Source organism: Centroberyx gerrardi, chromosome 17 (assembly GCF_048128805.1).
Source record: "Centroberyx gerrardi isolate f3 chromosome 17, fCenGer3.hap1.cur.20231027, whole genome shotgun sequence".
NCBI lineage: Eukaryota > Metazoa > Chordata > Actinopteri > Beryciformes > Berycidae > Centroberyx > Centroberyx gerrardi.
Window position 1 is genome coordinate 587,597 of NC_136013.1, and position 15,048 is coordinate 602,644.

Below are 15,048 nucleotides of genomic sequence, written 5' to 3' on the forward strand. Positions count from 1 at the left end.
GTGTCTCTGTCTGTCTGTCTCTCTGCCTGTCTCTCTGTCTGTCTGTGTCTCTCTCTGTCTGTCTCTCTGCCTGTCTCTCTGTCTGTCTGTGTCTCTGTCTGTCTCTCTGTCTGTCTGTCTGTCTCTCTGCCTGTCTGTCTGCCTGTCTCTCTGCCTGCCTGCCTCTCTGTCTGTCTGTCTCTCTGCCTGTCTCTCTGCCTGCCTGTCTCTCTGTCTGTCTGTCTCTCTGCCTGTCTCTCTGTCTGTCTGTGTGTCTGTCTGTCTCTCTGCCTGTCTGTCTCTCTGTCTGTCTCTGTCTCTCTCTCTGCCTGTCTCTCTGTCTGTCTGTCTCTCTGTCTGTCTGTCTCTCTGCCTGTCTCTCTGTCTGTCTGTGTGTCTGTCTGTCTCTCTGCCTGTCTGTCTCTCTGTCTGTCTCTGTCTCTCTGTCTGTCTCTGTCTCTCTCTCTGCCTGTCTCTCTGTCTGTCTGTCTCTCTGTCTGTCTCTCTCTCTGTCTCTCCCTCTGTCTGTCTCTCTGCCTGTCTCTTTGTCTGTCTGTCTCTCTGTCTGTCTGCCTGTCTGTCTCTCTGTTCAAAGCTTTACTGGTGTGATCTGACTCTTCTTCCCCTGCCAAAGCAGCTCTACAACAACAAACATACATAAAGACGACAAACATACTGTAGTCTCTCTCTCTCTCTCTCTCTGTCTCTCTCTCTGTCTCTCTCTGTCTCTGTCTCTCTCTGTCTGTCTCTCTCTCTCTCTCTGTCTGTCTCTAGGTCTATTGGTCTATCTGTCTTCATATCTGTAGTATCTAGACTGGTTGTACTGGTCAGCTCCCAGTTCCCCTTGCTGGATAAATAAAGGTTCAAATAAAAACAAATGGTGGAAGTCTTCTGTATAAAACAGGGGCTGATGGGTATTTATTTACTGTCAGAGTCTCATCTGTCTGAGGATTTCTATCAGAGACAAAAGCATTTCTGCATCGAAACATCCTGCCTCGCTTTACCTCCCTCTCTCTCTCTCTCTCTCCCCCTCTCTCTCTCTGCAGAGTAGAAGCTGAGCTGCCACTCCCAATGACACTGCAATACCACACACACACACACACACACACACACACACACACACACACACACACACACACTGTAATACTGCACTGCCAAACTGGGGAGAGAATAGACTGCTGTGTTACGCCTGCTGGCAGAACAGCCAGAGAGAGGGTGTGTGTGTGTGTGTGTGTGTGTGTGTGTGAAGCCTATCTGTGAGGACTCCTTTGAATTCTAAACAGGAAACCACCCCAGAGTCCCCATCCTCACTGTGTGTGTGTGTGTGTGTGTGAAGACATTAACATGCATGCTGCCTGCACAGAGCCAAGGGCACCTTACCCATCGCTGTCCAGAGAGTGTGTGTGTGTGTGTGTGTGTGTGTGTGTGTCGCTTAGCATGACAATGAAGGCACATCCCACACTCCCACACACACACACACACACACCAGGTACTCTGTTGCTCGGAGAGGGAGGGAGAGAAGCTGAGATGAGACTCCAGTCACAAAGAGACAGAAATCTCTGCAATGCAGCAAGATACCAAGAATACTACAATACATACTACTACTACAAAAATACTACTACTGCTACTACTACTACAATTACTACTACTGCTACTACTGCTACTACTACTAGTAGCAGTAGTACTAGTACTACTGCTACTAACAATTACTATTACTACTACTACTGCTACTACTTTGACCACTGCTACTACTACTACTACTGTCATATACCTATACTGCAGTGATACTGTACCAGAGCCACAGTACAGCAGTATACAGTACTGCAGGTCTGGAGGTCAGTGTGTCTCAAAATGTGGAGCGGGGCTCAAACTGGGTCAGATCCCACACTAACCAGTACGCAGTACGCAGTATACAGTATACTGTATGCTGTGTACTGTATACTGTGTGCTGTGTGCTGTGTACTGTGTGCTGTGTACTGTGTGCTGTGTGCTGTGTACTGTGTGCTGTGTGCTGTGTACAGTGTACTGTGTACTGTGTACAGTGTACAGTGTACTGTGTACTGTGTACTGTGTGCTGTGTGCTGTGTACTGTGTACTGTGTACTGTGTGCTGTGTGCTGTGTACTGTGTACTGTGTGCTGTGTACTGTGTACTGTGTGCTGTGTACTGTGTACTGTGTACTGTGTACTGTGTGCTGTGTACTGTGTACTGTGTACTGTGTACAGCAGCGTCAGGCTGACAGACAGTAACAGTGATGCTGGGGGTTTGACTCTGGTTCACAGCTGTAGTCGCACGCCCTCTCTCTCTCTCTCTCCCATCCAGCCTTTCAGTCTGATAGAAATAAACAGCTACACTTTCTGTCCTGAGGGAGTGTGTGTGTGTGTGTGTGTGTGTGTGTGTGTGTGTCCTGCAGTGAGCTGATGGAGCTCTGCAGCGCTCTGCATGGCAGCCGGCCAGACGCAGCTACGCTACCGCAGTCTGCCCACCCGCCCGCCTGCCGGGGTGTGTGTGTGTGTGTGTGTGAGAGAGAGAGAGTGAGTGTGTGTGTGTGTGTGTGTTCATGTGTGTGCATACACACCTCTGCAAGATACAGCAGTCTGAGAAGAGGTTTCTGTGCAGCAGAGATGTGTGTGCATGTGTGTAAGACTGCAGTATGTGTGCAGGCTGCAGACAATGTGTGTGTGTGTGTGTGTGTGTGTGTGTGTGTGTGTGTGTGTGTGTAATGCAGCAAAGTACATGAGTAAGAGTGTGTGTGTTATAGCAGACATGTGGCGAATTGAAACATATGCTGGTGTATAAAACCTGCAGACTGTGTGTGTGTGTGTGTCTCAGTCCTTGCACCAGCTGTGATCTCCATGGTTACCATCAGCCAATAACAGAGCTGCTGCATCTTAAATGAGGAGCATCTTCTAACGCCTCCACAGCACAGCACCAAGGAAGGCCATTCACTCCTGTGGGAGGTTTGGAGCGACAGCACAGCGCCTCCTGCTGGACGCGCTCTGTCAGCCTGTCCCCCGCCTGTCTGTCAGGCAGAGGGGCGGGGCCAGGTCTCACCAAGCCCCTCCCCCTTCACTCCTCCAATCTCAAATGAACTGCTCAATGGTCGTCTGTTAGACAGTAAAGCTCCAGCAGCTGCACTTCTGCGATGTTTGTTTGTATGTTTGCTGTAGATTCGTCTGGAAGACGCTCAGATGCTGACAGACGCCTTTATTTTTCACATCTTTAACAGTTCTGCTGCATATTTTTCCATTTGTTGATTCATTTTTCTGCAACAAAACAGAGAACCAGGCAGTGAAAGAGAGACAGGAACTGACTTACAGATGCAAAGTTGCCTACAAGTTCAGCATTGAATCAGATCAATGTGGGCAATAAATGTCCATAAAATGACTCCATAAAGCTCGTGTAGTATAATCAAAGTCTTCTGACGCCTGACGATCGCTATATGAGTCGAAGAAAACGTAATTTGATCCATTATTTCATGAAAATCCGAGTCGATCGCCATTGCATGTACTTCCGGATTACCGAACCTCACGAGGTGGAGGTCGCGAGGTGGAGGTCACGAGGTCGCGGCGGCGTCCTGAGGTGGAGCGGAGCAGCCTGATGAGCGGAGCGGAGCGCCTCAGCAGCTGAACCGCTGTGTGTCGTGTTCTCATCACACCAACACACAGAAATCTATCACAAATACTGTGTGTTTTCTGACGGATCTCACACACACACACACACACACACACACGGGGCAGACAGCTGCACACACACTTATTGATAACAGTATTGATCACTTCTGTCCAATGTCTGGTTTGTGGAAAACATAAAACATGAGGAGGCAGGAGGAGAGACCTTCACTTCTCCATCATCATCATCACCATCATCATCATTCAGACTCACAGGAATATTACTTCCATCTGTTGTCAGGCTGCTGTGACCTTTGACCCCTGACCTCCTGACTAATGACTTATTGATTTTTCTGTTATTGGAATTTTACACAAAAACATATGGGACTTTGACTCTTCTTTGTGTAGATTTTAGACCAGAAATCCCAAACGGAGACTAATTTTGTTGCCAAAAATGGGAATGTGACCGACATGAAGGAGATAAATCCTTAAATCTTTTCCTCAGCCGCTGTCCGACTGAAAGAGCTGCAGCTGAGGCGAGAATTTAAATGCAGAGAGGAAGAGTCTCACCTGTCTGTCCTGGTTTTGTTATGTGGAAGACAGTTTCAGGATGCTTTTCCTTAAAACTCCCATTTTAATCAGCTTCCAAATCTCCTCTGTCTGATCAGAATAAAGTTCTTCATGATGTTCTGCAGGTAGATGTAGTTTAGTTCAGAGTTGAGCTGAATGGACTGGAGGCTTTCCAGTTCAAATGCTGCAAACTGGCAGTCATTCTTTAGCGAGGGAGCCAATCAGGAGCGAGTCCAGCTGTGATGCGTTTCCTGGAGTTAGACTGAAACCGACCGGGAGAAAGGACGGAGTTTTGAAAATGTAATAATTTAAAAAAATTAGCCGCTCAAACAAAATCACATTTTAACAACATCGTAACAACATGCATGATCATAAATGTATAGAAATAGAGGAACGTGGCGACATCTGACCAGCGGACGAGTTACATGAACACAGAAAAATAAAGTGCGAACTGGAAATGGTTCTTCAGAGTGACGCCATAGAAAAACCATTTCTGGTTCCACAAAGAATGGTTCTTTGGGAATATTAAAAGGTTCCTAATTCTTTGTTATTGGATGTTGGCATACATGTGGAAAATAACCAAACCCTCCACAGTTTATATTGTGCAACTGCAAATGAGGCTGAAGGGCAGATAGACAAGAACACAATGCAGGAGTCTAAGCAAAGGAGAGCCATGGTTCTTTAAAGAACCTTGGTTTGGAAAGGTTCCTTGTGGAACCAGAAATGGTTCTTCTATGGCATCACTCTGAAGAACCATTTTCGGTTCCAGTTCGCACCTTTATTTTTCTGAGTGATGTGACAGGAGAGACGGCGACTTGGTTAAACACACCAAACATGCTAACCAGCGAACACGCATGTGGGTCCATGATGGAACAGCTCAAATCCCAGTTCAACACACCAGAGGTTTGAGCAACATGCTGCACCTGAAACAGAGTCAGCGACATGGCTGACAGGTCATTTACACAAACACAAGATCTCAAGTCAAGACTTTAGAAACCTGTTCAAATCATCAAAGTACAAGTCAAGTCAAGTCTCAAGTCTTCTCTTCATGCATCAGGTCAAGTCTCAAGCAGTTAAAACTGTGACTGGAGTCCAGGTCATGTGACTCGAGTCCCCACCTGTCCTCATTCGGCCTGGTGGGACCTGGCATCTCGTCCTCATTTTACCCCACATGAAGAAATCCACATCTCACCAAGCGGGTTCATACCAATGGAATTTATTACAATTGACTCAGCTCCAAGGCACGTTACAAGATATTTTTTTGTCTGTTTTTCTGTCACTACAGAAACCGAAAAACTAAAAAAAACAAACAAAAACAAACAGGCCGGCGGTCGAGTTCGATCCGCAGGAAAACCATATGATGGCTGACAAAACATTCAAAACCACAGCGAAAGATTTTTTTTGCAGTAAAAAAATATAAAAATTAAGAAATGAAAATTAAAAAAGTCTTCAAAATGATTCACAAAAACCAATTAAATAGTTTAAAGGACTGGTATAAAAAAATAAAACACTGCCATTGAAATGTCTGGACTGGATGCAGTTTCATTATACAGACACATGACTGGGAGTTAAACTGGCCTTGTGATGAACAGGAGTGAGATACTGTGAGCTGCAGGGAGAGGGAGTGAGGTCTCACCCCCCACCTGTCTGTCTGCCTGCCTGCCTGTCTGTCTCCCAAAACACAACATTACAGCCGTCACAACACCAGCACCCTGCTACATGAGGTGACATCACACACTGTTACTGCCCTCCTGCCTCAACAATAAGAGAAATACCACCAGTCTTTTTTTTGTTTGTTATACCACTATTTTTGACAGTTTCTGAAATATTCACATGTATAATATTTATATATTTCCAGACTAAATTCACCCTCTCTCTCTCTCTCTCTCTCTCTCTCTCTCTGCTGTGGAAGTGGAGAGGCAGAGTCTCGTCATCATGGGTCTCTCTCCTTCTTTACCTTCACATCTCCAGCCAGGATGGTGGCTATCTCCCCCTGCATGAAGGCCCAGGGCACGTTGGAGCCGACCAGGGGGCATTTCTCCCCGCTGGGGCAGTACACCTCCCCGGAGGCTCCCTGCGCCTTGATGCTCTCTCTGGAGCAGGGGAAGCAGAACTTGTGGTTCGGGACGGACGGACACTGGACGAAATGTGTGTCCTCTAAGCGTTCGTGGCAGATAGTGCAGCACAGAGGCCCGCTGTTAGCCATGGGGGAGTCGGGCACGTTTTGCGGGTGCACCTGGTCCATGCCGCTGGACTGGGAAGGCGCGCCCCCGCCGCCGGACAGCCCGAGGTCTCCGTTGCGGGACGCGAGGCGCCGCTGGCCGGACACGGAGGCGGGCGACACCGGGCTGCTGCTGTTGTGTCTGGAGGAGGAAGTGGTGGAGTGGACCGAGTCTCTGTCCTTAGGGGAGTGCGCGTTCCCGAGCGTGTCCGCGACCGACATGAGCGCAGCCATGGGAGACTGTCCGTTCTGCGGAGGCGCGGACTCCGGGGGCGTGGCGCGGCCGGAGGGGAGCACGGGGTGGCCCGGGCCGAGGGGGGGCGGGCCGCCGTGCGAGGCGGAGAAGGAGCCCGCAGCCATGGAGAGTTTGAGCGCCTCGGTCTGACTGGAGATCCACTGCTGCCTCTGCTGCTCCTCCGCCAGCTTCAGACCCCCGTCCGCCGAGTCCGGCTCCGGGGAGGCTTTCCTCTTCCTCACGCCGGCCCGGGAGCCGCCGCTCCCGCTGCCGGAGGCCAGCGCCCGGCCGGGCAGCACCAGGGAGGTGGGCAGCAGCGGGCAGCTGCCGTCGATGTAGGGCTGCGGCAGCATCTCCCCCCCCAGACCCTCCTTAAAGAACCGCAGGCACTCCGGCAGTAAATCCCCCAGCAGCCTCCAGTCCCCGGAGCCGTGCTTCTTCTCATACTCCAGATATTTAAACCCGGAGGACAAGCCTCTGCCGAAATCCTTCATACAGTCCTGGTACATCTGCTTCGCCACACCGGAGGCGCTGGAAAACACGTTACCGGAGCCGCTGGGATACTCGATGAAGATCTTCAGCTCGTAGTCCATGCCGGGTTTGGACACGGCGTCGAAGGCGAACACCCTGCCGACCAGCCCGTGGTCCTTCTTGAAGCGGACGTCGAACGGGGTGCAGCCGGACAGAGTGACCAGCGTCTCCCTCACTATCTTCGGCTTGCTCGCCCACTCCTCCTGCCTGTTGCGGAGACTCTCGCTCAGCTCCGCCAGCGCCTCCGCGTTCCTCTGCTTCTCCTTCAGCTCCCGGTCCTGGTCCGTGCTGGAGACCGAGCCCGGCCTCTTCCCTCCCGGCTCGGACAGCCCCTGGCCGGGCAGGGGGAGGGGCGGGCCGCCGACCCCCACCATAGAGCTCTGCGGAGCCGCTCGGCTCGACATGCCGTGCGGGGCCATGCCCGCCGCGGCCGGTCCGTTCAGCAGAGTCTGGGGCAGCAGGTTCGGCGGGACGTTCAGCTGTCCCGGTACCGAGACCAACCCGTGGCTCCTGCTTCTGGAGTTCGGGCTCTGCCGGTTCAGCTCCGGCGGTCCGTCGTCCGGTTTGAAGCCGTTCGGTCCTCCGAGCCCGTTGGGCAGCCTGGCGCTGCTGTGGCCGCTGATGGCGTAGTCAAACCTGGCCCGGCTGTCGGAACCGAGCGAGTACCGGTCCAAACCGGACTGCTGCTGTGATTTCGCCGGTCCGTCGGCGTGGTGGTTGAGCTGCCCGACCGGCTCTTTCCCCGTGATGATCCCCGCCTGGCTCTTCGCCGCGGCGGGCTGCGGAGCGGGCGGACCGCCGGGGGATCTGCCCTCCTGGAAGCCGTGAGCCCGCTTCAGGTGCCGGGCGGTCTCGATGACGAACTCGATCCGGTCCGCGCCCTCGTAGTTGACGCAGCCGCGGCACACCGGCTCGGTAAAGTCCCAGATCATGGCCCAGGGCATCCGGGGCAGGTCGCACAAATAACACGACTGTCTCCGGGACGAGGAGACCTGCGGGGAGGACATCTTCTCTCCCTGCTCCTCCTCCGCCGCGAGAACTCACCGGCTTGTTTTTCAGGAGAGAGAGAGGGAGAGGAGGAGGAGGAAAAGCAGAATAAAAATAAAATCCTCCCTCTGTTCTCCGGGTCCGGTGAGCTCCGTGTGTTCCTCCCTCCCTCCGCGGACAAAAGCTTCCTCCTCGCTGCTCCGCTGCAGCTGAAGCGCCGCTGTGCTGCAGAGTGGAGGCGGTCTGGAGGTCTGGAGGTCTGGAGGTCTGGAGGTTTGGGGGGTTTCTCTCTCTGCTGCCTCACATCCTGGCTGTGGGACTGAGGCTGAGGAATTTGGATTGTGTGTGTGTGTGTGTGTGTGTGTGTGTGTGTGTGTGTGAGAGAGAGAGAGTGCCCCCTCCCCCTCCCCCCCCCCCCCCCTCCCCTCCTCCTCTAGGAATGCCACCTGGTTGAGTCGGTGACGTCAGCACCTCCACGTCCTGCAGCTCTCCTCTGAGACAGAATGACATGCCACTTGTTGCCCCCCCTCCCCCCTCTGCCCCCCCCCCCCCTCCCCCCCTCCCCCCTCTGTCCCCCCCCCCCCCCCCCTCAGTCTTGTGAATGAGCAGCAGATCAGATTTCAGGACAGATTCCCTGCACGCCTCGCTCATTCATTCCTGTCGCATTACCTCTTCGTTTGCCCGTCACGTTAACGGTGCTGCGACCCGCCAGCATCACGCTTGACATGTCACTGCTTTAAATATGTTAAAAACACACACACACACACACCTACACACACACACACCGGACTGGAGGCGTGTTAAAGAGCATCAGTCAGTACAGTCTGCTGTCAGGGTTGGACTGGACGGACAGAAACAAAAGGAAAAGACCTGCATGTGTGTGAGAGTGAGAGTGTGTGTGTGTGTGTGTGTGTGTGTGTGTTGCTAGGCAGGTTTCCCCCCTGGCTGGTCACAGTCAACCTCCGCCTGTCTTCTTGTTTACCTCAAATTACCACACACACACACACACACACACACACACACACACACTGCCACCCTTCCCCCTTCTTCCCTCTGCTGTTCCCTCCTTCTCTACCTCCCTCCCCCACTCCCCTCTCTCTCTCTCTCTCTGTGTAACATGCCTCGTTCGCCCAGGCAGGGCTGTTGTTTACTCCTCTGACACAGCTGGTTCAGACTGTGTGTGTGTGTGTGTGTGTGTGTGTGTGTGTGTGTGTGTGGTTTGGTTTGTTGTTGAGAAAGTAGATGTTGTGTTTGTATGTTCTGCTGCAGCGACAGCAACACTGAGACTGAAACACAGTCGGACAGTAGAGAGGGAGAATATAAAGAGACCAGACGGAGAGAGAGAGATTCATCATTTTGTTCTTCATGTTGTTGCATCTTACGTTTCCTTTTTACATGTATGACATCACACACTGTATGACTGTACAGAGTCCACACTGCTGTGGCAACACTGTGCCCTACAGTCAATACAGCTGACTGAATTGAATTGAGAAAGAGAGAGACAGAGAGAGAGAGAGAGAGAGAGAGAGAGAGAGAGAGAGAGAGAGAGAGAGAGAGAGAGAGAGAGTTTGTACTGTGTGTGTGTGTGTGTGTGTGTGTACTGTGGTCTCTCTACATACCAGTAGCTCTGAGAGGCAGCAACACAACCAAGTATGGACTAGGGCTGAACAATTAATCGAAATTTTATCGAAATCGCAATACGGCCTACTGCAATTTTCAAATCGCAGGAGGCGCAATATTTGTTAAAGGCGAAATGTGTCAAAATACCATTTTAAATGAAATATTGTGGTGCTGCAGAGATGTCCTGCCTACACATCATATTCTACAGACTTAAGAAAACATCTTTGTTTGGTACAGATCCCCGCAAAAATCACACCATAATCATTTTAATACGTTTTTCAATGAAAATGAGAATAATGATGTAAAAATTATCATTCCCTCTAATATCGCAAATCATATCGCAATTGCAATATCAGTCAAAATAATCGCAATTAGAGATTTTTCCAAAATCGTTCAGCCCTATCTGAGAGGCAGCAACACAACCAAGTATGGACCTGCAGTACTGACTGTTTACTGACTGTTTACTGACTGACTGACTGACTACTGACTGTTTACTGACTGACGACTGTCTGTTTACTGACTGACTGACTGACTGTCTGTTTACTGACTGACTGACTGACTGACTGACTGACAACTTGTGTAGAAACAAACTGGACTGGAGAATAAACAGTGTCATGTCAAACATTAAAATGCAAAAAGGAAACTTAAGATGCAATATTATAAATCAACACCAGCCAGGAGGTCAGAGGCTGTATTGTAAAGTATTGTGAGTACACAGACACCTGGCACAGAGAGGTCAAAGGTCAGGGCCTGAGCCAATCAGAGCTCAGGACAGAGGCAGAGGGGCGGGACGATCCCAGACTTCCTCAGGAGACGCTCACTGAGAAATTCATCAATAATCTGAACTGTGACTCTTCTGACACTTCACACACACACACACACACACACACTTCATATCCTCCAGGATGAGATGCTTACTGTCCTGTCTCTCCTCACATACACACACACACACACACACACACACACACACACACACACACACACACACACACACAGCCATACTGAATGCAAATGCAGTGAAAGACAAGGCGTTGGTCTCTGTCCCCCAGAGAGAGAGAGAGAGAGAGAGAGAGAGAGAGAGAGAGAGAGACAGAGAGAGAGAGAGAGAGAGAGAGAGACAGAGAGAGAGAGAGAGAGAGAGAGAGAGAGAGAGAGAGAGACAGAGAGAGAGAGAGAGAGAGAGAGAGAGAGAGAGAGAGAGAGAGAGAGAGAGAGAGAGAGAGACAGAGAGAGACAGAGAGAGAGAGGGAATTCGGAGAGAGAGGGTAGAGACCCCCCCGGTCCAGTCAGGACGGGGTTAACATTCAGCATGGCGCCACGCCAAGCTGATGCATTCTGGGAAGGAAAAACGGTGAGGCTCGTCGCCAAGTACAAACCAGCCGACATTAAGCCGGCCTGACGGCTACGCCCCCCCTCTTCCCCCCTCCCCCGCCTGGCTGGGGTTCACAGCGCTCTTTCATTTAAGACATGGGCGAGCGAGAGCGTGAGAGAGAGAGAGAGAGAGGGGGGGAGAGAGAGAGAGAGAGAGAGAGAGGGGGAGAGAGAGAGAGAGAGAGAGAGAGCTGGTTGGCGCACTGCCAGCCTCATGCAGATTGTCTTCACACTCCACTGTCTCTCACACACACACACACACACACAGATTAGCTCCGGCGTGTCGCTCTCAGATGGAGCTGATGAATACCGTCTGCGTTGCCATGGAAACGCGCTAGGCGACCGAGAGGAGAAGTCTTGTGAATTTACGATGTGCAGCCTCGCTCGCTCACTCGCTCGCTCTCTCTCTGAGTGATTATGCAAATCTAGTGAGCTACACACCACACACACACACACACACACAGATGCCGAAATGTAAATCTACATTATGGACACACACACACACACACACACACACACACACACACACACACACACGTTGCAGTGAAACAATGGTCCTAAACCTTGAAAATGAAAACAGTTCTCTCTCTCTGTGAAACCAGCTGATTATATATTCTACAGTAATGATGTATTAAACTGTATTAAATATATATCTGTGTATTTTGAGGTGAAAAGCTGCAGGATTTTGTTTCTGTTTAACAAAACTGTCACGTTGAAATCCCTAGAATACCCCCTCCCTCCCCCCCCTCCCCCCTTCACCTGGTTTGCTCCGGCCTCTGGTCACGGCGGGGTGTTGCCATGGAAACGCTGCCGGTCTCCACGGTGGCGGCTCTGGTTGCCGAGCTACGCTGGTTGCCGAGGACAACATCCAGGAGTCGGCCATTTCCTGATGGAGAGAGAGACAGAGAAAGAGAGAGAGAGACAGAGAGAGAGGAGAGAGAGAGAAAGAGAGAGAGAGAGAGAGGAGAGAGAGAGACAGAGAGAAAGAGATAGAGGGACAGAGAGAGGGACAGAGAGAGAGACAGAGAGAGAGACAGAGAGAGAGAGAGAGAGAGAGGGGAGAGAGACAGAGAAAGAGATAGAGAGGGACAGAGAGAAAGAGAGAGAGAGAAAAAGAGAGAGAGAGACAGTTTATAGATACAGTAGAGCAGTAGGCAGAGCTGTTACACAGTTACTGTGTGTGTGTGTGTGTGTGTGTGTGTGTGTGTGTGTGTGTGTGTGTGTGCTGTTGGTGGTGATGTTGGCAGAGAGCTAAAAATAGGCAGAGAGCAAACAGCCTGGTTACCATGACAACCTCCCTCCGTCCCAGCAGAGCCAAAATGGAGGCCGCTTCCAGCAACACGTCAGCTAATATACTGACTGCTTACTGACTGCTTACTGACTGCTTTACTTGTACTGGTCAGCTCCCAGTAGGAACCAGTCCAGACTGTGTTTACTGTTTACATCACAGCCGCAGTCTGAACACAAACTGCTTAATTTGTTCTATTCTTATTTCTATTCCATTTTCTTTGCTGCTGCAACGACCCGTTTCTCCACTGGGATCAATAAAGTTTCATCTGATCTAATAGTATCTCATCATATCATATAAACATTTTAAAATAATGTGACTCTGGACTCTGATAGACGCTGTAAAACCTTCTTAAGGCAGGAACTAGCTGTTCTTCAGTCTCCAGCACCGTGACTCTGCTGCCACCTGCTGGTGAGACGGGGAAACACTGATGTGAACTCATTTAGCTCTGAGAGGAGAAACTCTACATGTGTGTTACTGGTGTTAATCAGTGTGACGCGCTGCTGGATGGAGAACTGCTGAGATGAAACAGGAGATGAAACAAAAATAAAGAAATCCTTTGAAAAGTCCTCCTCTCCTCTCCCTGCTAGACGACAAAACCTTTCTAACAAACTCTAAAGGACAGTAGAGTCCAACACTCCAAACAGTCAGTCCAGTCCTAATTAGTGAAAGTGTGCATAATGGTGGAAATGTGTCATGAAATCAGAGCTAATTTTAATTTATGGACTTTGCAACTTTTCTGTTTCCTCTCATCTCTCCTGTGGAGACACAAACGGCTTCTCTGGAGATATTCTGACAAACAGTTTGGTGTTGCAGCAAGAGGCAGCGGAGCTTCAACTGACAGCTGACTGGAGACAATACTGTCTGTGGGTCCAACAGCTACAGACAATACTGTCTGTGGGTCCAACAGCTACAGACAATACTGTCTGTGGGTCCAACAGCTACAGACAATACTGTCTGTGGGTCCAACAGCTACAGACAATACTGTCTGTGGGTCCAACAGCTACAGACAATACTGTCTGTGGGTCCGATAGCTACAGGAGGAAGAGAGGAGTTATATAGAGGAACTAAATCACTGAACTGATCCTTTAACGAGAAACTATTCAGTTCAGGTGGAGGCAGAGGGTTCGACACGTCCGCTCCTGACTGACTCACCCTGCCTGGAGCCTGGGGGGGGTCTGGAGCCTGGGGGGGGTCTGGAGCCTGGAGGGGGTCTGGAGCCTGGGGGGGGTCTGGAGCCTGGAGGGGGTCTGGAGGGTCTGGAGTCGGTGCTGGAGGTCCTGCCGGGCGCAGGGCTCTGCAGGGCGCGCCCCCTGGATCCTCGTTCTGTCTGCTGGACGATGGAGGGCTCTGGAGAAGAGGAGGGGGGGAGGTATTTCAGTTTTTAGTAGACTTTCATTCTGTACACATTTTCATTTGTTTTCTTTGTCTCAGGATGTCTCAGTGAGCCTGATCTCCCATCTCAACACTGCAGCTGTTGTGCAGACTTCAGCTTCCAGACTGGTTGTGCAGACTTCAGCTTCCAGACTGGAGGTGAAGTCAGCTGACAGAGTGATCATGTGACTGTACAGAGTGATCACGTGACTGTACAGAGTGATCATGTGACTGTACAGAGTGATCACGTGACTGTACAGAGTGATCACGTGACTGTACAGTGTGATCACGTGACTGTACAGAGTGATCACGTGACTGTACAGAGTGATCATGTGACTGACAGGAAGTATTTTCCCAGTGTGCACCTGCAGCCTGCAGGTGTGTGATGTGCAGAGCGGCCGGTCGGTTCCGCTCCGCGGCCGAGAGGTCAGAGGTCGCCGCGGGGCCGGAGGGCACGGGGGCGTGGCCCGTCGCCGCCCTGAGGGCCGACTCCAGGAGCTGGCTCTGATTGGAGGAGAGGAGAGCCAATCAGCACACAGGAAGCAGAGTGAGGAGTAAACAGTAACTGAATCAGTCAGCCAGTCTGTTAACCAGGTAACAAATCAGTCTTTTAACCAGTCGGTATAACAGTCAGTCAGTCAGTCAGTCAGTAAACCAGTCAGTAAACCAGTCAGTAAACCAGTCAGTAAGCGGTCAGTAAGCAGTCAGTCAGTAAGCAGTCAGTAAGCAGTCACTCAGTAAACAGTCAGTAAGCGGTCAGTAAGCAGTCAGTCAGTAAGCAGTCAGTCAGTAAGCAGTCACTCAGTAAGCAGTCACTCAGTAAGCAGTCAGTAAGCGGTCAGTAAGCAGTCACTCAGTAAGCAGTCAGTCAGTAAGCAGTCAGTAAGCAGTCAGTCAGTAAGCAGTCAGTCAGTAAGCAGTCAGTAAGCAGTCAGTCAGTAAGCGGTCAGTAAGCAGTCAGTCAGTAAGCAGTCACTCAGTAAGCAGTCAGTAAGCGGTCAGTAAGCAGTCAGTCAGTAAGCAGTCAGTCAGTAAGCAGTCAGTAAGCAGTCAGTCAGTAAGCAGTCAGTAAGCAGTCAGTCAGTAAGCGGTCAGTAAGCAGTCAGTCAGTAAGCAGTCACTCAGTAAGCAGTCAGTAAGCGGTCAGTAAGCAGTCAGTCAGTAAGCAGTCAGTCAGTAAGCAGTCAGTAAGCAGTCAGTCAGTAAGCGGTCAGTAAGCAGTCAGTCAGTAAGCAGTCAGTAAGCAGTCAGTCAGTAAGCGG

General features: G+C 50.8%; 2 protein-coding genes across 2 annotated transcripts in view; both read right to left on the reverse strand.

Annotated features, from left to right (window-relative positions):
* The window catches only part of kiaa0586 (KIAA0586 ortholog), a 24,325-nt gene extending 20,694 nt beyond the window's left edge, over window positions 1–3,631 (reverse strand). Inside the window, exon 1 of the mRNA XM_078289609.1 lies at window positions 3,501–3,631. Within this exon, the coding sequence (XP_078145735.1) occupies window positions 3,501–3,631 (131 nt within the window). The remainder of the gene's footprint in view (window positions 1–3,500) is intronic.
* Window positions 3,632–5,359: 1,728 nt separating this feature from the next.
* irf2bpl (interferon regulatory factor 2 binding protein-like) lies at window positions 5,360–8,293 on the reverse strand. Its single transcript, XM_071903209.2, has one exon. The coding sequence runs from the start codon at window positions 8,151–8,153 to the stop codon at window positions 6,093–6,095; it is 2,061 nt and encodes a 686-aa protein (XP_071759310.1). The 5' UTR covers window positions 8,154–8,293; the 3' UTR covers window positions 5,360–6,092.
* Between the last annotated feature and the right edge of the window lie 6,755 nt (window positions 8,294–15,048).

What these genes read in the sequence shown, in the direction of transcription:
- irf2bpl (XM_071903209.2), bottom strand. Translation starts at nt 8,153, where the DNA reads ATGTCCTCCCCGCAGGTCTCCTCGTCCCGGAGACAGTCGTGTTATTTG.